This window comes from Hordeum vulgare, chromosome 4H (assembly GCF_904849725.1).
Source record: "Hordeum vulgare subsp. vulgare chromosome 4H, MorexV3_pseudomolecules_assembly, whole genome shotgun sequence".
In the NCBI taxonomy this organism is placed as follows: Eukaryota; Viridiplantae; Streptophyta; class Magnoliopsida; order Poales; family Poaceae; genus Hordeum; species Hordeum vulgare.
The window spans coordinates 238,083,409-238,108,277 of NC_058521.1; the positions used below are offsets into that span (position 1 = coordinate 238,083,409).

General features: G+C 47.2%; 1 protein-coding gene across 1 annotated transcript in view; it reads right to left on the reverse strand.

The window, feature by feature from the left end:
• The window catches only part of LOC123448450 (ubiquitin C-terminal hydrolase 12-like), a 77,785-nt gene extending 58,041 nt beyond the window's left edge, over positions 1–19,744 (reverse strand). The window contains exons 1-9 of the mRNA XM_045125347.1: positions 19,594–19,744; positions 19,334–19,409; positions 19,045–19,195; positions 18,622–18,779; positions 15,965–16,230; positions 15,671–15,889; positions 15,493–15,601; positions 15,286–15,401; positions 13,941–14,039 (exon numbers count right to left, since the gene is read on the reverse strand). Coding sequence (XP_044981282.1) covers positions 13,941–14,039; positions 15,286–15,401; positions 15,493–15,601; positions 15,671–15,889; positions 15,965–16,230; positions 18,622–18,779; positions 19,045–19,195; positions 19,334–19,409; positions 19,594–19,623 — 1,224 coding nt within the window. The 5' untranslated portion in view covers positions 19,624–19,744. The remainder of the gene's footprint in view (positions 1–13,940; positions 14,040–15,285; positions 15,402–15,492; positions 15,602–15,670; positions 15,890–15,964; positions 16,231–18,621; positions 18,780–19,044; positions 19,196–19,333; positions 19,410–19,593) is intronic.
• Between the last annotated feature and the right edge of the window lie 5,125 nt (positions 19,745–24,869).

Here is a 24,869-nt window from a genome sequence, read left to right on the forward strand (position 1 = left end):
GGCCAAACCTTAGGGTTTGCCCTACATCACCTAGCATGCGCCTAAGAGCGCCGATACTCGTCTCGAACACCTGCCCTCCTATCAGACCGATGCGGTCGATTAGTTGTGGCATGCACATGGTTGATTGTGTACAAGGCTTCTGTGTGGGCTTCGCGTCGAGGAGAACTCACAATTGGTTGAACAAAACATGCCCTAGCAACTTTTCTATACAGCCTCTGCATGCAAGATAGCTTTTGAGGGTATCAAACCTAGAGCATTATCAAGACCTTGGAATTAATTATTTAATTAGGTGCATCAAAAGAGTGCTTGACAACCTTCACTTGCACACTAATGTCAAGGTACTACAAGCTATACAGGAGTTCACAGATTTCCTCTCTTTGTTTTTGAATTGCTTAAACCACCTGTCGATTTGAATCCATGTCAAGGTACTACAAGCTATAAATGAGTCTACAGATTTCCTCTCTTTGTTTTTGAATTGCTTAAACCACCTGTTGATTTGAATCCATGTCATCGAGATCCCTAAACAAAGAGCCAACATTGGCGAAAGCTGGATGTCATGGCACCATACACACAACTTGCAGATACTCTTTCTCCTTCCATTGACCTCAATGGTGTTCGATCGATAAATGGTTGTTCTCTCACTGAAGACCTTTCCATCTCTAATTTTCTTTAGATTTTGTTCCCTCCACATACTGCCTACAAATAGCACTTGGACAAAGGCATCTGACAATATTAATTCGGCATCTGACAATACATGCATGCACTTGCATAAGAATGACAATACATGCCTGTTTTGGTTTCATCTATTTAGCAAGTGATGTATTATGCTCCATGGCTACAAAATTATGACCACTGTTGATTCAAGATACATAGGTTTCTCAAAGATGTTTGATGAAATGTCTCTACTATCCATCAATTTAAAGAGGGTGGAGAGGGTAAGAATGTCCAGTATATTTCGTGTTTAGGTTAACACCCGACGATGACAACGACGACCGCACCTCACGTACTTAGTTTTACTTCTACTAAGCCGAAAACCTTCCTATTCCAAAGTCTGTCCTCATAGCTCTAACTTTCTATTAGCCCTCATCCGACTATCATCGACTACCACCGCATCATTCGCAAAGAGCATACACCATGGGATATCTCCTTGTATATCCCTTGTGACCTCATCCGTCACCAAAGCAAAAAAAGACAAGGGCTCAAAGCTAACCCTTGGTTCAGTCCTATTTTAAACAGTAAGTCATCAGTGTCACCATCACTCGTTCGAACACTTGTCAAAACATTATCGTACATGTCATGTCCTTGATGAGAGTAATGTACTTTGTTGGGGCTTTGTGTTTCTCCGAGGCCCACCACATGACATTCTACAGTATCTTATCATAGGCCTTCTCCAAGTTAATGAACATCATATGAAGGTCCTTGTTTTGCTCCATGTATCTCTCCATAAGTTGTCGTACAAAGAAAATGGCTTCCATGGTCGGCCTCTTAGGCATGAAAACAAATGGATTTTTGGTCACGCTTGTCATTCTTCTTAAGCGGTGCTCAATGACTCTCACCCGTAGCTTCATTGTATGGCTCATCAGCTTAATTCCACGATAACTAGTCAGGGATGGACCCACTACAATTCATGGGTATTCAGTTGAATACCCGTTATTTTGGCAAAATACTATGTAAAAATAGTGCATATCATGTGAAACAGAATAGATGCAAAGGAAAACAAGCTCTGCCAAGGATTTCATCCCAAAAGAAAGACAACCCACCTTCGTGTTCTCCCTCACCACCCTGACATGGCCCACTGGCCCAAGTCCATGCAATAGTGCACAACACGCACGTAGGGTCTGCATGCACGAACACATCCATTGATCACCATCATAGCCTAGGAAAGAAGAACATATCACACAAGCCGAACCATTGCCTCCCTAATTTTGTTTGCATGGTATGGAATGGCAGCAAGCCAGATCCCCGTCGCCTCACCACACGCGCGCACGGCGACACGGCGCAGGCATCTAGCGACATCCATCTCCCAGCCCACCAACCTCGCTTCATCTTTACTCCATCGTTAGTCGGCAGTAGAAGATAACGAAGGATCACTGGTTTCCAATTCCAATCCCAAACGTTCAACCGCTTCAAGGTCTGATTGGGGTCGCTCTTCTCATTTCATACAACAATAAGTTAACTTGGCTAGTTGATTTCTTAGTTTAGTATATCTAAATAAAATACATGTTTGCAATGAATTATGAATTCTTTACACGCGAGACTTTGCTACTTTCTATCCTCTATATATTAGGAGTAGATTGCAACATTAATATGTTGAATAATAAGTAATTCTATATGTTGAACGATTTCAAGGTATGGTCAATTCTACGGTTCTACTACATTATGCTATATCATTTACTCCCGTCCCAAAATAAGTGTCTCAAGTTTGTACTAACTTTAGTACAAAGTTGTACTAGAGTTGAGACACTTATTCTGGGATAGAGGGAGTATATATTAAACAATTAGTACAATATAGTGCTATACTTAGTTATACACCCAAAAAAAGTACTTTAGTCTTAAACTAGCCTTCAAATTTTGAATACACACTCTTCAAATACTGGGCCTACCCCTATAAGGTTATAACTAGTACTTCGAACATTCCCCTTGTTCCTGAAAATTGGTAAAGTATACTCCATCTCCATTCTTCCGGCATCTTGTTTGCCCAAAAATTGAGGTTGAAAAGCTTTGTATCTATCCAATAAATTTGTTTTAACTACACAACGCAATGGTTCAATAAGATTCGCTCTATGTCTACCCAATAAATTTATGTTAACAAATACTCCATCCGTCCCAAAATAAGTGACTCAACTTTGTACTAACCTTTGTACGAAAGTGTTAGGAATATGCAACTTGTATTTCCATGAGGCCATAGGCCGATATATACATGTACAGGTGTGGAATATATGCAGAAAACCCCTTATACAATGGGATAAGTACAAAAGGGTACATGGATATATTATATATACTCTTAACACCCCCATCAAACTCACGGTGGATGAACAACACTGAGTTTGGAGAGATAGAAGCCATGTTGCACTCTAGTCTAGGCCTCCGTCAGTAAATCCGCCTACTGTAACTCAGAAGGCACATACTGAAGAGCAATAACCTGATCCTGCACACCAGCGCGCACTTAGAAAGCATCAACGCCAATATGCTTGGTGAGCTCATGCTTCACAGGATCGCGCGCAATGCTGATAGCACTTGTACTGTCACCAAAATCCTGAAGCAACCACCGTAACCAAGTCACCTCTGCCAAGAGCCATTGCTCGCAACTTGGCCTCTGCACTCGAACGGAAAACTGCGGTTTGTTTCTTCGTCTTCCAGGCAATGAGAGAACCACCAAGAAAAACACAATAAGCAGAAAGTAAACGACGATTTGAATGGATCACTAACCCACGTAGCATCCGAATAGGCCTGAAGCTGTAAAGAACTGAAGCGAGGAAAGAATAGACGGTGAGCGATCGTGCCCCGAAGATATCGGAGGACACGAAGGAGGTGACTATAGTGAACCGAGGTGGGAGCGGAGACAAACTGACTCAGAATATGAACCGGATAAGAGATATCCGGACGAGTGACAGCTAGATAGACAAGACTGCCAACAAGATGACGATAACGCGTCGGGTCAGACAAGGGGTCACCATCAGTATCACGGAGGTGAACATTGAGCTCCATGGGAGTCTCAACAATACGCTCGTCAGTAAGAGCAGCACGAGCAAGAAGATCCTGGATATACTTTTCCTGGGATATAAAAAAGTAAAAAAGCCATCAGAGGTAGAAGAGACTTCAATCCCAAGAAAGTAGCGAAGAGGTCCAAGATCAGACATACGAAACTGCTCACTAAGACGGGCCTTGACAAAGGCAATATACTCGGGGTCATCACCAGTGATGATCATGTCATCAACATAGAGAAGAAGAGTCCGACCACTAGGAGAAAGGTGGACAAACAATGTTGGATCATGAGCACTTGCTGAAAAACCAGCGGCAGTGACCACAGAGGCGAAATGGTCAAACCAGGCGCGGGGGGGCTTGCTTAAGGCCATAGAGAGAGCGACGAAGACGACATACCATGCCATCAGGAACAGAATACCCAGGTGGTGGTTGCATGTACACCTCCTCACGCAACTCACCATTAAGAAAGGCATTCTTAACATCAAGCTGAGATACAGACCAGTCGCGTGCAGAGGCCACGGCAAGAAGTGTATGAATAGTGGTCATATGGGCCACAGGAGCAAAAGTCTCGTCGTAATCACGACCATGCTCCTGCTGAAAGCCACGAGCCACAAGACAAGCTTTGTAACGCTCAAGAGAACCATCAGAGCGAGTCTTAACCTTGTAGACCCACTTACAAGTGATGGGACGGACACCGGGAGGAAGAGAAACAAGATCTCACGTACCAGTGCGTTCAAGAGCAGCAATCTCCTCTGCCATCGCAAACTGCCATTCAGGATGAACAACAGCCAGACGATAAGAAGTCGGCTCAAGAACAGCAGCACCAGCGGTGGGAAATCCAAGGCGATCAACAGACGGACGATGACGAGGGCGCAAGCCATAGATAGGCTGAGACGAGGAGGATGACACATCCGCAGAGGCATCCACATTACGTGAACGACGAGTGAAATACTGAGGAAAAGATGGAAGAATACAAGGAGGAATCGCTGAGGTAGAATCGGGGGGTGGAGACGAAGAAGTCACCGGAGATGAAGGTGCAGAATCCGTTGACATGCTAGGTGAGGAAACCGTGGGAGATGGTGGTGGCAAATCAGTAAGAGGTGGAGAAGCTGAGGTAGCAGAACGAATAGACAAAGGCTCGATGGGGGTGATAGGTGTGTCAGGAAAAGTGAGGAAAGAGACATCCTCCACTGAAAAGGTCGAGGAAGATGGACGCGGGTAGAAGGGACGAGAGTCATCAAAAGTCACATCCCGGGAAATACGCATCCGACGACCGATAGGATCCCAACAACGATAGCCCTTATGCTCATCACTATAGCCTAAGAAGACACACTCAACAGACTGAGCGGTCAGTTTGATGCGTTCGCAAGAGGCAAGAAGAACATAACAAACACAACGAAACAAACGAAGCGCCGAGTAATCGGGAGAACGATCAAAGAGACGCTTGAAAGGAACGCCACCCTGTAAGGCAGCGGATGGTTGAAGGTTGATGAGATAGGTGGAAGTGGAGACAGCCTCAGCCCAAAAGTGAGGCGGAAGAGAGGCAACGATCATCATCGCACGAGCCTTCTCAAGAAGGTGACGATGCTTGTGGTCAGCCACACCATTCTGAGCATGAGCACCAGGACAAGAGAACTGAGCAAGTGTACCCTGCTCAGCGAGAAATCCACGCAACATCTTGGAGATATACTCTCCAGGAGAGTCAGCACGGAACACACGAATAGGCATAGAGAACTGAGTGTGAACCATAGCAGCAAAACGCTTATAGATAGATAAGACCTCACTACGAGAAGACATGAAATATATCCACGTGTGTCGAGAGAAATCATCTATAAAGATAATATAGTAGCGATGGCCTCCCTTCGAGCCAAAGGGAGCTGGACCCCAAACACTAGAGTGAACAAGGTCAAAAGGACGCTGAGACACAGTCTCGCTATGAGGATAAGGTAACTGAACCTGTTTACCAAGCAGGCAACCCTGACAGTCTAAAGACACACCACCGGAAACGGATCCAAGAAGACCATGTCGAACTAAGGATGAGAGACGAGAACCACATAAATGACCCAGACGATGATGCCACTGCTGAAAAGAGCTGATAGACAAGGCAACAGAGGTGGAGAGACTGGCTGCGATGGCAGCGGATGGAAGGTGAAGCCAGTCAAGCTCCCAGAGACCCTGAGAGTCACGGCGCCGGAGGCCAGCACCAAGAAGAGCACCAGTGTGACAGTCCAGAACAGAACATGAGTCAAAGTCAAGAATGGCCCGACAACCACAGTCAACAATCCGACCACCAGAAATGATCTGCATGGTAAGTGTGACAGTCCAGAACGGAACATGAGTCAAAGTCAAGAATGACCCGACAACCAGAGTCAACAATCTAACCACCAGAAATGAGCTGCATGGTAAGCCGAGGAACATGAGCAACATCGGGGACATGAAAAGATGAAGTGCTAAGAGTGCCTCGGCCAGTAACCAGGAGAGAAGTACCATCAGTAGCAAGAACATGAAAAGGAGAATCAAGAGGTCGAGTAGATGACAGAGTTGATGCATCATGAATCATATGAAAAGATGCTCCAGTATCAAGAATCCACGGAGATGTACCTGCTTGTGTAGAAGGTGGTCTCACAATGCCAGAAGAGTCGGTAGCAGAACCAACAGAACCTGTCGATGAAGAACCAGAAGATGGAGCAAGCAGACATCGAAATCGCCCAATCTCCTGCTCAGTCAGGGCCGCAACGGAAGATGTCGATGTAGACGCACCCGACAATAGAGAGTCGGAGACAAGCAGCAAGGTGCGAAGTCGCGTAATCTCGTCCTCGGTGAAGTACACAGCTGAAGTAGGTGGAGTAGTAGCATCGGGAGAGGAGCAGCCACCACCGCCTATGGAAGCTGCTAGATGGCGCCGTGTAGCATAACCAGTAGCACCCACAAGAGCCGATGAAGGAGACGAGGGCGCACACAGACAAGCCCCAAGCACCAAGGGAAGGCATGTGTCGGTGAAGTCATATGCACCAATACAGTCGATGAGAGGAGTCGGTGTAGAGTGACAATCACCGGTAGAAGTCACGGAAAGAGTCGATGTAGAGTGACAATCACCGATAGGAGTCACAGGAAGACTCGATGTAGATCGATAATCACCAGGAGTGGAGGTCGCAGGAGTCGTAGAAGAGCGACCTACACAGTCGGCGGAGTGACAATCACCGGTATAAGTCACGGAAGGAGTCGATGTAGATCGACAATCACCATGTGTGGAAATCGCAAGAGTCATGGAAGAGCGACCCACACAGTCGGCGAAAGACCGCAAACAGAAGGACATCACAGACGAACGAGCACCATGCTGAACCGAGAGACGACGCATGGGCGAGACGGAAGCAGGGTAGGAAACACCCTCAAACTTCACGGATGGACAAGCGAAACGCACCATTTTTTATTATTATTATTTTTTTTAGCTAGCAATCACCAAGCAAACAGAAGAGGCGCCTGATGCTAACCGCAGTTAGCACTCATAACAGGCGGATCGGGCGAGAGCCAGCAACAGCAGCAGCAAAATCCGGCAAGGTCAACGATCAGGTGAACACCCGATCCGATCGGGAGTGCAGAAGGCGGCGCGGCACGGGAACCTTCGATCTGGAGAGCAAAAAGCGGCCCGGCTGGAGTGTTGATCCAATCTGAAGACGCCAAGACTGGGAGGAGCCGCGATCCTGGCTTTGATCTGGAGAGCACGACGCGGCCAGGGTGGAGGGCGGGGGCGGGAGCAGAGCCTCGATCCGGCGGCGGGAGACACCGAGGCTGGGAGGAGCCGAGCGGCCGGGGTGGAGGGCGGGGGCGGGAGCAAAGCCTCGATCCGACGGCGGGAGACGCCGAGACTGGGAGGAGCCAACGCGGCCTGGGTGGAGGGCGGGGACGGGAGCAGAGCCTTGATCCGGCTTCGGGAGACGTCGAGACTGGGAGGAGCCGATGCGGCCGCGAGCTGGAGACGAGGCAACCTTCGATCTGGAGACGCCGAGGCTGCAGCACGAGCAGGACGCGGTCGGGAAGAAGAAAGCGCCAGCCCAAGGTAGCTAAGCGCGAGCTTCGGCGAGAGAAGCTACAGCGCGAGCGTCGGGAAGGAGGAAAAGCACGAGTTGCGCGTGCGAAAAAAAACCTAGGGCTCTAATACCATGTTAGGAATATGCAACTTGTATTCCCATGAGGTCATAGGCCGATATATATGTTAAGAGTTATAATATAAGTCATGTACCATTTTGTATTTATCCCAATATATAAGGGGTTTCCTGCATATAGTCCACCACCTGTACATGTATATATACTGGCCTATGGCCTCATGGGAATACAAGTTGCTTATTCCTAACATGGTATTAGAGCTAGGTTAACTTTTGCACGCCGCGACTCGTGTTGTTGATCCGCTCCTCCTCATCATCCTCGTCACCGGATCCCGTCCAGAACCGACTCTGCTCTCGCGGCGGTTCCCGGACTTCAGGCGCCCATCCGCTCCTGGATCTCGCCCAGCCTCGATCCGCCAGGATCCAGCGAGAAGCCGTCTCGGATCGCTCTCTGGGAAGGCTGGCACCTCTTTTTTTAGCTTCTGGTGAGAAGGCTCCGTCTCGTGTCAATCTCCACGTGAAGCCACCAGGCTCGAGCAGTACTAGTTCTTGTTGCTCTACGCCGCTGTCTGTTGTGTTCCTGTTGCTGTTTGCACGCACAGGAACCAGGATCCCATCAATCTCTCTCACGTTGGAGCAATCAATCTCACGTGAAGGCACCCTCCAGCGAGAAGCCGTCTCGTATCCAAATCCAGACGGGATCCAGATCGAGTGCCTCCACCTGCTGCTGCTCCAAATCCAGACGGGATTCCTGCTGTAGATCCAAATCCAGACGGGATCCAGATCGAGCGTCTCCTCCTGCTTTGACTTCGATCGGGACGCAAGTCGCTGCCTCGTCGTCTGTTTTGCTCCCGCCGGCCCTCTCTGATCTGCAACTCCCGTGAGTTCTAAAAAAAAATGTCTGCTTCATCCGGTTACGTTGTTGTTCCTCGTTGTCCGGTGATCTTTGATGGCACTAATTACACCGAGTTCATTGGCTTCATGCGCATTCACATGCGTGGCATCCGCCTATGGGGTTTCCTTTCTGGTGAGGTCTGTTGTCCGCCATGTCAGGTTCCTCCCGTGGCTCCCACTCCGCCGACCCCACCAGCTTTTCCTGCGGATGCTACTCAGGCTGCCAAGCATGCGGCTAAGCTTGCTGATGAGGACGATATCCGTGCTTATGATGAGAAGGTCTTTGGCTTATGAGGAGGCTCTTCAGATATATCATGGTGCTCTGTCTGCTTACACCCAGTGGCTTGATGATGATGCTCGTGCTGCAGCTGTTCTCACTGCTAGCGTTCTGCCTCAGTTTGCCTCTGAGTTTCTGGGCCTTCCTACTGTGTTTGAGATGTGGACTCGCCTTCGTCAGCGCTATGAGCCCTCTGTGGTCCGTCAGGAGCATGCTCTTCAACAGGGTGACTCTACTGTTGATGACTTCTATGCACAGAGTTCTGCTATCTGGCGGCAGCTTGATTCTCTCCGCAGTGCTGGTTGTCGTACTTGCCCCTGTTGCCAGGCTGTCCAGGCCGACTTGGAGTTTCATCGCGTCTACGAGTTCCTGTCTCGGCTCCGTAAGGAGTTTGAGCCCTGGCGTGCTCAGTTGTTTGCTCGTGGCCGTATTTCTCTCATGGAGGCGCTTTCTGAGATTCGTGCTGAGGAGACTCGCTTACGTGGTGCTGGTTTGCTGGAGGTTCCCTCGGTGCTCGCTGCTCGGACTTTTTCTACGCCACCTGCTGCACCGACCCCTTCTCGCTCGAGTGCTCCGCCGCTCTTGCCCACTCCTTCTGGCGGCTCAGGTCGCCCCCGTCCACATTGTAACTACTGCAACAATGATGGTCATATTGAGTCCCACTGCTACACGAAGAAGAAACACTTGCGCAAGGCGCGGTCATCATCTACAGCGACTTCGTCATCTACCTCGACAGCTTCAGCCATCGCTTTGACTGAGCAGGATATTCTGAGACTTAAGCGTCTGCTCGCTGCTTCAGGTTCTTCCTCAACGGGTACTGCTGGTTCTGTGACTAAGGCTTCCCGCACTGAGCAACCACCTTCTACACAGTCAGGTACATCCCCATGGGTTCTGGACTCTGGAGCTTCCTTTCATATGACTTCTAATTCTTCCACTCTGTCCTCTCTTCGATCGCTTGATTCTCCTGTTCATGTCCTCACCGCTGATGGTACTCCCCTTCCTGTCGTTGGTAGAGGCACTCTTACCACTCCTTATTCTGTTCCTGATGTTGCTCATGTTCCTCGACTTACCATGAATTTGTTTTCCGCTGGTCAACTTGCTGATTCTGGTTGTCGTGTCATCCTTGACCTTGACTCTTGTTCTGTCCAGGACCATCGCACGCACACTCTGGTTGGGGTTGGTCCTCGCCGCCGTGATTCTGAGGGTCTTTGGGAGTTGGACTGGCTTCATGTTCCTTCCGCTGCCCACTCTATCGCCAGTTCTTCCGATTTGGTCGCCTCGGCTACTGGTTCTTTCCAGCAGTGGCAACATCGACTTGGTCATCTGTGTGGTTCTCGTTTGTCATCGTTAGTTCGTCGAGGTCTTCTGGGGTCTGTCTCAGGAGATGCCTCCTTAGAGTGTCAGGGTTGTCGTCTTGGCAAGCAGATTCAGTTACCATATCCACATAGTGAGTCAGTGTCTAAGCGTCCTTTTGATTTAGTCCATTCCGATGTATGGGGTCCGGCTCCCTTCGCTTCGAAAGGGGGTCATAAATACTATATTATTTTCATAGATGACTTCTCTCGTTACACATGGCTTTATTTCATGACTTCTCGTAGTGAGGTGTTGTCCATTTATAAGCGTTTTGCTGCCATGGTTCATACTCAGTTCTCTTCTCCCATTCGTGTGTTTCGTGCTAACTCCGCTGGCGAGTATATCTCTAAGATGTTGCGTGGTGTTCTTGCTGAGCAAGGGACTCTCTCTCAATTCTCTTGTCCTGGTGCTCATGCTCAGAATGGTGTGGCTGAGCGCAAGCATCGTCATCTTCTTGAGACGGCTCGTGCATTGATGATTGCTGCCTCTCTCCCGCCTCATTTTTGGGTTGAGGCCGTCTCCACCTCCACCTATCTCATCAATTTCCAGCCTTCCGCTGCTCTACAGGGTGGTGTTCCTTTCGAGCGTCTTTTTGATCGTTCTCCTGATTATTCGATCCTTCGCTTGTTTGGTTGTGTTTGCTATGTTCTTTTTGCCCCCCGCGAACGCACCAAACTGACCGCTCAGTCTGTTGAGTGTGTCTTCTTAGGCTATAGTGATGAGCATAAGGGCTATCGTTGTTGGGATCCTATCGGTCGTCGGATGCGTATCTCTCGGGATGTGACTTTCGATGAGTCTCGTCCCTTCTACCCACGCCCATCTTCCTCGACCTTTTCAGTGGAGGATGTCTCTTTTCTCACTTTTCCTGACACACCTATCACACCTGTCGAGCCTTTGCCTATTCGTTCCGCTCCCTCTGCTTCTCCATCTCCAGTCGATTTGTCGCCACCATCTTCCACGGTCTCCTCGTCTAGCATGTCACCGGAGTCTACACCTTCCTCTCCGGTGACTTCTTCGTCGTCACTCCCCGATTCTACCTTGGCGATTCCTCCTTCCATTGTTCCATCTTTTCCTCAGTGTTACACTCGTCATTCACGTTCTGTGGATGCCTCTGTGGATGTGTCGTCATCCTCATCTCAGCCTACTTATGGTTTGCGTTCTCGTCCTCGTCCGCCTGTTGATCGCTTTGGATTTTCCACCGCTGGTGCTGCTGTTCTTGAGCCGACTACTTATCATCAGGCTGTTGTTCATCCTGAATGGCAGTTTGCGATGGCAGAGGAGATTGCTGCTCTTGAACGCACTGGTACGTGGGATCTTGTTTCCCTTCCTCCCGAAGTTCGTCCCATCACTTGTAAGTGGGTTACAAGGTTAAGACTCGCTCTGATGGTTCTCTTGAGCGTCACAAAGCTCGTCTTGTGGCTCGTGGTTTTCAGCAGGAGCATGGTCGTGATTATGACGAAACTTTTGCTCCTGTGGCTCATATGACCACTGTTCGTACACTTCTTGCCGTGGCCTCTACACGCCACTGGACTATCTCTCAGCTTGATGTTAAGAATGCTTTTCTTAATGGTGAGCTGCGTGAGGAGGTGTACATGCAACCACCACCTGGGTATTCTGTTCCTGATGGCATGGTATGTCGTCTTCGTCGCTCTCTATGGCCTTAAGCAAGCCCCCCGTGCCTGGTTTGAGCGTTTTGCCTCTGTGGTGACTGCCGCTGGTTTTTCACCCAGTGTTCATGATCCAGCATTGTTTATTCACCTTTCTCCTCGTGGTCGGACTCTTCTTCTTCTCTATGTTGATGATATGGTCATCACTGGGGATGACCCCGAGTATATTGCCTTTGTCAAGGCCCGTCTTAGTGAGCAGTTCCTTATGTCTGATCTTGGACCTCTTCGCTACTTTCTTGGGATTGAAGTTTCTTCTACCTCTGATGGCTTCTTTATATCCCAGGAAAAGTATATCCAGGATCTTCTTGCTCGTGCTGCTCTTACTGATGAGCGCATTGTTGAGATTCCTATGGAGCTCAATGTTCACCTATGCGCTACTGATGGTGATCCCCTGCCTGACCCGACGCGTTATCGTCATCTTGTTGGCAGTCTTGTTTACCTGGCTGTCACTCGTCCGGATATCTCTTATCCGGTTCATATTCTGAGTCAGTTCGTCTCTGCTCCCACATCGGTTCACTATAGTCATCTCCTCCGTGTTCTCCGATATCTTCGGGGCACGATCTCTCACCGTCTATTCTTTCCTCGCTCCAGTTCTTTACAGCTTCAGGCCTATTCGGATGCTACGTGGGCTAGTGATCCTTCAGATCGCCGTTCACTTTCTGCTTACTGTGTTTTTCTTGGTGGTTCTCTCATTGCCTGGAAGACGAAGAAACAGATTGCAGTTTCCCGTTCGAGTGCAAAGGCTGAGTTGCGAGCGATGGCTCTTTTGACGGCAGAGGTGACTTGGTTACAGTGGTTACTTCAGGATTTTGGTGTTTCTGTCACTACACCGACTCTACTCTTATCTGACAGTACAGGTGCTATTAGCATTGCGCGCGACCCTGTGAAGCATGAGCTCACCAAGCATATTGGCGTTGATGCTTCCTATGTGCGCGCTGCTGTGCAGGATCAGGTTATTGCTCTTCAGTATGTGCCTTCCGAGTTACAGTTGGCGGATTTCCTGACGAAGGCCCAGACTAGAGCACAACATGGCTTTTATCTCTCCAAACTCAATGTTGTTCATCCACCATGAGTTTGAGGGAGGGTGTTAGAGTTATAATATAAGTCATGTACCCTTTTGTATTTATCCCAATATATAAGGGGTTTCCTGCATATAGTCCACCACCTGTACATGTATATATACTGGCCTATGGCCTCATGGGAATACAAGTTGCTTATTCCTAACAATATATACATGTACAGGTGTGGAATATATGCAGGAAACCCCTTATACAATGGGATAAGTACAAAAGGGTACACGGCTATATTATATATACTCTAACAGAAAGTTAGTACAAAGTTGAGTCACTTATTTCGAGACGGAGGGAGTACGATGCAATGGTTCAATAAGATTCACGAATGGTCCATTTCACTCAACTATAGATTGTGTGTTCTTGCAAAAATGTAGGGAAAGGTTGTGTACAATAGACCCAAAGTGGTCGGACCCTTCCCCGGACCCTGTGCAAGCGGGAGGTACATGCACCAGGCTGCCGTTTACAGATTGTGTATTTTAAACAACACCAACAATAACAACAACAAAGCCTGTAGTTTTTTATTGACCTGCTGCCATATCAGGCTATATTCACCTCTAGAGGGATATCTATCGCACCACATTGAAGTATTTCTTTCAACACTTGTGATGTACACTTTCTAGCAGCAAAGGTGGAGGAGCTGCTCCACAACCTTGTGCTGCTTCAAAGATAATGTGTTTATGGAAACAATTGGTGATTCTTACGGTTCCAGTATTCCATAAAAAATGTCCAAATCACATCATTTGTTACTTCCACAGAACAGGTATTATGTACATGAATAATATAAAGAATATGCAACTGCTTCGAAACGTAGAAAACTATATAAGTAAAAGAATAGATAAAAGAAACAGCAAGGTATGACAGTCCCTACCTTAACCATGGTATCTCTCATATGATCGTACTCAAAACGCTTCAGCTGAAGTTGCAAAACAGGGGGGAAATCAAGGAAGAGAGCACCCTTTTTTGCATCCTGAAATATCAAGATTGAAATCCAGTCACCAAGACAATACCAAAATAAATCAGAGAATAAGAGAAACTGCATTTCTCAAACTAATGGAAGGTACCCCTGTGCTCATAAATAGATGGCGTTTTCGACATGCGAAGTGTCTCAAACATGAAATTGTGACTGTTTCTTTTGAGGGACACACATAAATAGACCGGCGGATAATCACAAAAGATCCGCTGCCTCGCTGACCATTAGATGGACACACTAATGACCGTTTGATCTATACATGTAAGCAACCACCCCTTTGCAAGAATAGTGGTGGTGCAGAAGGCTTTCTGCAACAAGACGTTTGTTGCAAATACCTCGGGACGTTCATTTTTCTTCTGAGAAGTCTTTGAAACAAAGGTAATGTTGCAGAAAATATTTGCAACAGAAGATGTGTTGCAGAAAATCTTGCTTACTGTTTTCTACCGTAGTTTTTGCAAGAGAGCTCGTGTTACAGAAAATCTTTTGCAACATCGTACATGTTGCAAAGAGCATTCTAGTGCTAGTTGTGTGCAACTCGTCAAAGAAGCTCAATGGAGGAGCTTGCCGGAGAAGCTCGTCGATGTGCTTGCCGGTGCCACGCGTCGGCGGCTGTTAGAGCAACACGGGGAGATGACAGCTCGACGGGGAAACTAGGTCCCAGAGAAGCTCGTTGGCGTGCTAGTCAGCACGAGCGCCGATGGCAGCAGTCGGAGCAACATAGGGAGGCGGCGACTCGACGGGACCTCGGAGTAGCGCGAGGAGGCGGCTGACTCGACTGGAGCTTGAAAGGAGCACGAGACACGCCTTCTCTCCAGGATCTAAATCCTGCAACATGGTCGTTGTTGTGATAAGAGAGATTGCAAGAATGAGCCAGTTGCAATAACGAGTGGTGGTGGTCATGGGACACGTGTTGTGCAGAGAAGACGGCGGACGCGAGGCTGCGATCCGTCGGGTGATATATAGTGTTTCGCTTCTTTTAATGCGAATATGTTAAAAAGCTATAAAAATGTGAACATATTTTATGAAAAATATAGTTACTATTTCCATCTGAACAATCTAAATAACTTTTTGCATGTTACAGACATTTAAATGCATTCTTTCCAAAACATCATCTACTTCTGAACAGAGCTTGTGTACAGAATGCAGATTCATATGACACAGTTCCAATCAAGATCTTCATAAAAGCACCAATTCAAGTTTCAGATTACAGCTTAATGGAAAGCAGAATATGTGCTGTGTGTACCTGTAAACCATGATTCTCTGCATGATACTTGTTATCACCCTCGAGACACTCAACCTCAACATATTTATCGAACGACGCATACACGTCACGACAACCTTTAACATCAAGTTGAAGGTCTGCAAGGAAACAATATTGTATTATCTCAGCTATAAAGATCAAAACACAGCTAATGGGAACCTGGTACGAAGATAATGTGTAGTTATGTGCCATAAAAGGACTCCTTCCTGTTAGATTTATAGTCCACGTTTATACACTCAATATAATTAATGTGGTGACCTTCAAATAATTGCTCGATTGTTCCTTCTACAACAGTTCCCTAGGGAGAAAGCTAAGTTAATAGAAGCCTGTGTGCTCCATATAGGAAGCCCTATACTAAATTCATTACCTTCATCTTATCTTCAAGTTTCTCACAGAGAACTCTGTTGAGCTCTTGCACATCATGCTGCATGAAGGAATCATATGTGTCCCATCCAAAAGATTTCGTCAACTCTTTTGTAGCTACACTGTTGTCACTGTACTGGAGCTTATAGAAAAGGCTTTGAAGCGCCAAGGGAATACTTCCAGATGGCATGTCGGTTTCGGTGGTTGGCATATGATACACAGCCTGCGAGAAAACCTCAGTTAGTCGAATAGTACAGAAAATAATAATGCTTAGAACGTTACAATGCATAAAGAGGACCTTTCTGAAGTATGGTATGTGGTACAATGTTTGTAGAAGAGAGTTCATATAACAGGTTGCTCCTTGGTTTTTCAAACCAACATAACCTGTTTCCTTTTTTGAGTCATATGTCCAATAGTCAACCATTTTGCGGACAGCAACCTGTGCCTCCACAACAATAGTATCATTCACAAGGTATCCTCTACTTGGATCATATAGCTCACTCAAAGGCATAAAAGAAGTGAACCCCCAATCACTCTCACGTGCACTAAATTGATGTTGAGTATCTGTCAGACAGAGAAGAATAGTGCATTAGAGCTACATTTATACCATATAAATTATACATTGGCAAATAGAAAGAAGAGCAAACAGCAGTACTCATAATCAGTAGATCAAGTTCAAATATCCTTCCTAATAACTCCCTCCGTTCCAAAATATAAGGTGTATTAGTTTTTTCAAAGGTCAAAAATTTGCATGTTTGACAAGTTTTAGAAAAAAGTATCAATATCAGCGGTACCAAATTAATATCATTAGATCCATCACAAAAGTATTTTCAGATTTTATTCATTTTGTATTGTAAATGTTGATGTTTTATTCTATAATTTTTGTCAATCATATACTCCCTCCATCCCAAAATTCTTGTCTTAGATTTGTCTAGATACGGATGTATGTAGTCACGTTTTAGTGTTAGTTACATCCGTATCTAAATAAATCTAAGACAAGAATTTTGGGATGGAGGTAATATAAGTTTGACTAGCACCATAACTGATGTACCTTATATTCTGGAATGGAGGAGTACCTATGAACACATTCCATCCCAGGGGGGCAGGGGTTCAAATCGCAGGCTCCACACATTTAGAGGCCTCGGGGACATAGCGATAGTATGGCTAACCAAGCTTTTCAACCTCATATTTCGGGCAAGCAAGATGCAGAAGAATGGAGGCGGAGTATATTAGTACAAATCTTCAAGAACAAGGTGGGTGTTTAGAGTTGTACTAATTACCATGGAATTAAGCTGATGAGCCATACAATGAAGCTATGTGAGAGAGTCATTCAGCACCGCTTAAGAAGAATGACAAGCGTGACCAAAAATCAGTTTGGTTTCATGCCGGGGAGGTCGACCATGGTTTTCTTGGTAGGACAACTTATGGAGAGATACAGGGAGCAAAAGAAGGACCTGCATATGGTGTTCATTGACTTGGACAAGGCCTATGATAAGATACCGCGGAATGTCATGTGGTGGGCCTTGGAGAAACACAAAGTCTCAGCAAAGTACATTACCCTCATCAAGGACATGTACGGCAATGCTTTGACAAGTGTTCGGACAAGTGATGGCGATACTGATGACTTCCCAATTAAAATAGGACTGCACAGGGGTCGGCTTTGAGCCCTTATTTTTTTGCCTTGGTGATGGATGAAGTCACAAGGGATATACAAGGAGATATCCCATGGTGTATGCTCTTTGCGGCCGATGTGGTGCAGGTCGATGATGGTCGGACGGGGGTCAAGAGGAAGTTAGAGCTATGGAGACAAACCTTCGAATCGAAAGGTTTTAGTCTTAGTGGAACAAAAACCGAGTACATGAAGTGCGGTTTCAATACTACTAGGCACGAGGAGGAGGAGAGGGTTAGCCTGGATGGGAAGGTGGTGCCTCAGAAGGACACCTTTCGATATTTGGGGTCAATGTCGCAGAAGGATGAGGATATGGATGAAGATGTGAACCATCGAATTGAAGTCGGATGGGTGAAGTGGCGCCAAGCTTCTGGCATTCTCTGTGATAAGAGAGTGCCACAAAAGCTAAAAGGCAAGTTCTATAGGTCGGGGGTTCAACCCGCAATGTTGTATGGCGCTGAGTGTTGGCCGACTAAAAGGCGACATGTGCAACAGCTGGGTGTGGCGGAGATGCGCATGTTTTGATGGAAGGACCGAGTCCGGAATGATGACATACGAGATAGAGTTGGGGTAGCGCCGATTGATGAGAAGCTTGTCCAACATCGTCTGAGATGGTTTGGGCATATTCAGCACAGGCCTCCAGAAGCTCCAATGCATAGCGGACGGCTAAAGCGTGCTGATAATGTCAGAAGAGGTTGCGGTAGACCGAATCTGACATGGGAGGAGTCCGTAAAGAGAGATTTGAAGAACTCAAGTATCACCAGAGAACTAGCCATGGACAGGGGTGCGTGGAAGCTTGCTATCCATGTGCCAAAACCATAAGTTGGTCGCGAGATCTTATGGGTTTTACGTCTAGCCTACCCCGACTTGTTTGGGACTAAAGGCTTTGTTGTTGTTGTTGTTGTTGGGAGTAGCTATAAATATGAACAAACAAAAGATGTGGCATGGCATTTGCAAGCATGAGGGTCACAACCCAGACTTAATTTTGGGGAGTGAAGCAACATGTGACCGAGTGTTCAAACAGTAAATCTAAACAAAACTACGTTAAAATTGAAATTGTGAGCCTGTGAGGAATTCATTCTTTAAGACAGAACAGCATCTAAATGAGATTGATTGCTACTTTATGCTACGGAAACCCTGGAGTTCTTCAATAGGAGTAGTAGTTTTGTATACATAGACAGTTTAGTGGAGACTAGAATAGTGCTAGCACTCCTTTACAGTTTACTCAAGTTTAAGTGTAAATCTACGTAATGCAGGATTATGTACAGCATGAAGAAAGAATACACCTTTTTGTGTCGTATACTTCTGATCAATCTGGTTTACAACAGATAAGCTAAACTGGGCAGAACGGCTCCAACCATATGGGAGATTGGCCGAGTCAGCGATGTCCAAGTACATTGACAGGTGCTCCACATTATTCCCCTTGGGGAAAATAAGAACACGCCTGTATCAAAGCCATAGACGTTACCAAGTTAAAACATTCTGAAAAGTCACTGCAGCTGCAGCTAGTATAAGGCTGAGTTTGTGGTTGCCGAATTGTGCTGAGCTGTGCTTATTTTATAATCGGCTGTGCAAAAATACAGGGAACTAGAGATAAGTTGGTTAAACAAACACCAAACTAGGCAAAAGCTGGTTACGTAGGCTGGATTATCATAATACACCGCAGTGCCAACACAGCCGAATACGTATAAAGAGACATAAGAGCTCACCATTTGTACCCACCGACGACAAACACGTCAGAGTAGTGCTTCTTCCCGTTGAGCCGGGTAAAACTTGCGATTGTCCAAGAGAACCGCGATGTCTGCGGGTCCTCAGAAGGCTGGCTCTCGGCTGTGCTTGCCGCTTCCGTCTGTGCCACCACTGCTACCATAGACATCAGATGCCCAGGATTACGAACAATCCAAACGGGCACACCCAGCACCACACATTCCCGAATCACGCTGCGAATCAGGATGAAACAAAGCACCATCGAGATAGAGCTAGGGGCGCACACAATACCTTCCATGGGCTGCGCAGTGTCTCCAGCGGCGGTGGCTAGCCCCTGGTGGGGAACAAGCAACTCGTCGTTCGCCTGCTGCGAGGTAGGAGAAGCAACAACAAGTCGGGTTAGATCCCCCGGGGAGGGGAGGCGATAAACCCTAGATGCTATGTAGCCCCACCCGATCGCGGGGCACCAAGGGCGGGGCCACGGGGAAGTGCAGCCGCGAGGAGGGGAGATCGGACAATGGCGAGGAGGATGAGGGTGCATGCGCGCGTACCTCGAGAGGGGCGGGAGTCATGATAGTCATATCGGCGTCGTAATAACCGTGGGTATAGTTGGACGCGGCCGCAGAGAGGCGGGCGGAGCCGGAGACGGCGGAGGCAAGGGCTGCAGAGGATGCGGCGACGCGGAGCAGATGGGAGGGGGGTTTTTTTTTTAGCAACGGAGCAGATGGGAGTTGGGTTAGGGCATCTCCAATAGTTGTATGATCATCGTTGGTAAAATTGCCACATAGTAGTAGATGATTTTGATGACATGACGCATAATAAAAGAAGAGGGAGAATAAAATCGTATGAACTTGAAGCAATGGTTCAGACACAAGCTCCGAGGCAAGCATGGTCATTTCTTCCATGTTTAATGGACCCGCTTAGTTATTTTACATACGATTAACATACACTTCATTAAAGAGCTTATATGATGTGCTCTTGGTTGTTGATATAGACACTTATACCAACGATTGAACATACAGACTGTTGAAGATGCTCTTATGAGGGAAGGGGGAGTGGCCGCAGCATGGAGCCTCTTGATTTCATTTGGGAAATGTTTATACACTACGCGACGGCCGATTCGGCCGGACGCACCGTGTTCGTTCGATCTGGGTGGATCGCGCGCATCCCCTCTGCGCAGGTCATCGTCGCCCCCTTTCCCTGCGCAGTCGCAGTCGTCGCGTGCATCCCCTCTGCGCAGGCCGTCGTCGCCCCTCCCCCCGCGCACGCGCCGCCGCACGCCCTCGTACCTTCATTGACGTTCCCTTTGTGCAGGCCACCGTCGCCGCCCCCCACCTCCCCCGCAGGCGCCGCCGTACGCCCTCGTACCCTTCGCTGGCGCTGCTGCAAAACCACCATCGTCGGTGCTCGAGCCGAGCCACAGGGGAGATGCCATGGCTGCCCCTTGCCATGGACGGATATGTGCGTATGCATCTATTAAAAAAGCTACAATTGGTGTGAAAAAGCTTCAAACGGCATAAAAAAGCTTCAACCAGCATGAAAAAAAAGCTTCAAGCATTGACGAAAATTATGGTACAAGCGTTGGCATGGCGAGCTGCAACCATGATGAAAAAATGCTAGAACTATTATACAAATTTGTTACATCCGTAATTATGTTTTGTTGCAAACCGTTTTGTTCTTTGCTATAAGCACTAGCATGGCGAGCTACAACCATGATGAAAAAATGCTACAAGCATTATACAAAATTGTTACATCCGTAATTCTGTTTTGTTGCAAACCGTTTTGTTCTTTGCTACAAACACTGGCATGGCGAGTTGCAACCATGATGGAAAAATGCTACAACCATTATACAAATTTGTTATATTCTTCATTTGATTTCTTGCAACCGACGATATAAAAAGCTTCAACCTGCGACAGATAAACACAAAAAGCTGCAATCGTTGACACAAAAGCTTCAATCATATGTTTGAAAAGCTTCAACCACAAACCAACGAGGAAAGTCTGACATTTTTGCTACAACCAGCAGAAAGCTTCAAACAACATGGAAAAAGCTTCAAGCGACACGGAAAAGGTTTCAACGAAAGTGAGAAAAGCTTCAAACTGGCGGCGTCGATGGCGACAAGCGACGAGCGACGGGGGGGGCATGAGGGTGCTGTGACGAGCGGCGACGAGCTCCGGCGAGCGGCTCTGACGAGCACGCCGACGAGCGGCTCCGACGAGTGGCTCCGACGAGCGTGCTGGTGAGCACGCCGACGAGTGGCGGCTCCGGCGAGCACGGGGTGTGTTGTGCTGCTTCGAACTTAGTCGCCTCACGGGAGATTACGGGCGGGGTCAATGACGCTCGTGATGCTGTAACTTTCCAGAGGAAGACGATGCAAGAGATTGACGAAGAGACAAATGGATCTGATGGCTAGCAGTTGTTGCATCGTAGAGTTGCGTGTCGACCGACGGGGGCGCTCGCGCCGGTGCGCCGACGCAGAACGGTGCCCATTTCATTTCGGTGCCGCAAGTATCGAAGTCGTGCAAAGAATCAATTGTATATACCCCTAAACTTTCACTAAAAACGGTTACTTAATCAAAAAATCTTACCTCCTACCGGCTGATCTGCGTGATTGATGCACCGGCCGCTCGCCTGTTGATTTTACCTCGATCTGACAAACGAGATTGTGCCTGCGTCCAACGTAGCAGCAACCTAGTCGTGGTCGTTTCGTGAAACGGGTTCGTTGTTTCAGGAAAACAATCTTGAAGATGAAGCTGGGCCTGTTTCCACAGCTACGCACTCGGCGGAGGGAGGCGGAGACGACCGGATCTGGGAGAGCGGCGGATCTCAGAGGGCGGCGGCGGCGCGGGCGGGGCTAACCCAACGCCGTGACGAGGTGGTCGGTGCCAACCCAAGAAGGTACGGTTCTCCTCCTTCCCCAAATTATTTTGCCGACTTGGCCGACATTGTTGTTGTTGTTGCCATTTCAGCACGTGCGGCACTTGAAAAGGATCGAGATGGACCTAGAGGGGGTGAATAGGTACAGTTGCAAATTTTAATAATTACTTAGCAATTTTAGGCAAAGGTGGTCTTGTTAGAGTGAAGTAAGGCAACCGATAAACAATAATCAAATACAAGTACGTAATAAGGATTAACACAAGTACGTAATAATGAGCGTAGGCCTAATAATTGCTATGACAAAGAGTAAGCTATTTAGAGTGAAGTAAGGCAACCGATAAACAATAATCAAATACAAGTACGTAATAAGGATTAACACAAGTAGAGAGTTAGGGTTAGGAATAACCGAAACTCCAAGAGAGACGAGGATGTATCCCGATGTTCACTTCCTTGGAGGGAAGCTACGTCACCGTTAGAGGGGCGGATGTTACCACGAAGGCACACCAACTCCACGAAGGCTCACCCTATTCTCCCTTTGATATAACTCCACGAAGGCGTTTATCAACCACTAGTGGTAAGCCTTGAGGTGGCTTCCAAACCTTCACAAACTTTCCGGGGGAAATCACAATGGTTTGATTCCTCTCGGAGGACTCCTACCGCCTAGGAGTCTCCAACCTCCAAGAGTAACAAGATCACGGGGATTGCTCAAAACTTGCTCAAATCACAAATCACTTTGGTGGGAAGGAGGAGAAGGAGACGATCTATCTTTTGATTGGAACAACACTCAAATGGACTCACAAATGCTCTTGGGATCTAAGATTTAGTGTAGACAAGAGTGAGTGAGAAGAAAGGTGTTCTTGTATGTGTTCTTGCATGTGTTCTTGCTGTGTTGGACACGCTCTCACGAAGTGGGAGGGGGGTATATATAGTGGGGAGTGTAAAACAGCCGTTGGGGACACTTTAAGACACACAGGGTTCGGACATCCGGCAGTTCACGGATGTCCGGGCGTCCACAAGGGGTCGGACGTCCGACAGGGGTCGGTCGTCCGAGGGCTGTAGATATGTCTGGAATCACTGTGAGTTGAACAGGGACCGGACGTCCGGAGAAGGCCGGAAGTCCGAGTTATTCGACTCAACTTCTTCTGGTGCGAGATTCCGGATTTTCGAAAGGGGACGGACGTCCGGCCCTCGGACGTCCGCAGGGAGCCGGAAGGCCGAGTTATATGGCTCACGTTCTTCTGGTGCAGGGCTCCGGATTTCCGAAGCTGGTCGGTCGACCGGCTCTCAGACGTCCGGAGGGAGCCGGAAGTCCGAGTTATATGGCTCAAGTTCTTCTGGTGCAGAGCTCCAGATTTCCGAAGCTTGTCGGTCGTCCGACCCTCGACCGGCCCTCGGACATCCGGAGGGAGCCGGAAGTCCGAGGCATTAGTCCTGTTTTGAGATAAGAGCAGAGTAGTGAAGATGTGGTATTGAGCAGAATAGTGAAGATGTGGTATGAGCAAATTCATCGCAAAACCTGTGATCCCCTCTTAATAGTGCGGGATCCCTATACTCAAGAATAGTAAACTTAAAAGGATAGTCTACATCATTTTTCTCAATCCCGAGCCTTCTTGACATATGAATCCCGATCTTCTCAGACCACCTTGGCACATAATTCTCAATCTACTAAAGTACTTGCCATCCTGAGATACACTCAACAAATAGGATTAGTTTCATATGTATGTGTTGTCATTAACACCAAAAGTCGATTAGGGGCATAACATGCACTTTTAGCACTGCATCCTTCCTTCCCGACTTGGCCGACGCGCGGCGCTCGCCTCCGCTGAATTTTTGCTCATCAGAGATTGTGCACGCTCTACCCGGCTAAATCTGCACGTGCTTCTTCATGGAAGAAGCATAGATCAAAACATACTCGGGTGAATCTCTGGTTGGCAAGGCAGGGGAAGATGAGCTGACAATAGCGTCGATCGATCCTCACAACTCACAAGCCGAGGGATTTGTAGGAACCGGTTAAAACTTGTGTGCGTCGAAACCACTACTCTACTCCCCGATTTGATCATCCAGGATGCAATGCTGGCACATAGATAGATAGATAGATGAGATAATGATCATTCCAATACGTCAGGGAACATGTGCTCCAGGGTTGTGGTTGCAGGATTTGTAGTAGTTACAGGAATCTTCACAGTTGCAGGATTTTGTAGTGGTTGCATTTCAGGACTATGGTTTTTGCAGGATTTTTTGTAGTACCTACATGAATTACTACAGTTGCACCAACAATATTAGTTGTAGGAATCACCAGGGCTGCAGAAATAGTAGATCCTACAAGAATCAAAACTGTCATACATCACTTCAGAAATAGTAGTACCTACAGAAATAGTAGAACACGTGCTCCTCGGTTTTTGTACACTCTATCCACTGCAACCACTGCAAATCATACAGTCATACATCACTGGAATTGAAACCAATTGGAAATTAGGAGTTTTCTGAATTTTTGTAGCTTATAGCTTCTCTAGTTCATAGTTTTTTGTAACCGGTGGCTTTTTATTGTTTTTTGTAGCACCTGAACTTTTATGCTACTGGATTTTTTATGAATGCTGCTGTAATTATCAATGCTACTCATTTTTAGTGTATGCTATTGAATTTTATGGGTTATTTTTTTCTACTGCATTTTCTTGCAACTTATGCAAGCTTATGCATCTGATTTTATATATGTGCTTGAACTTTGTTTCATGTTTTAATATGGCATTTCCTGAAGCTTTTGATCACATGGCAATTAGGTATTCTTTTTCTCTGAAATTCAGTTATGACTGCTTGAAGTAGTTAATGTTTCCATTTTTTTGGTAGCATGGGTATCTACCAAACCCGATGGTCGGCGAAGCGGCCATGCGAGATAGCGAACGCTAATAAAGGGGAAAAGAGGGATGTCATAAGCAAGTCCTCTTTCGGGGA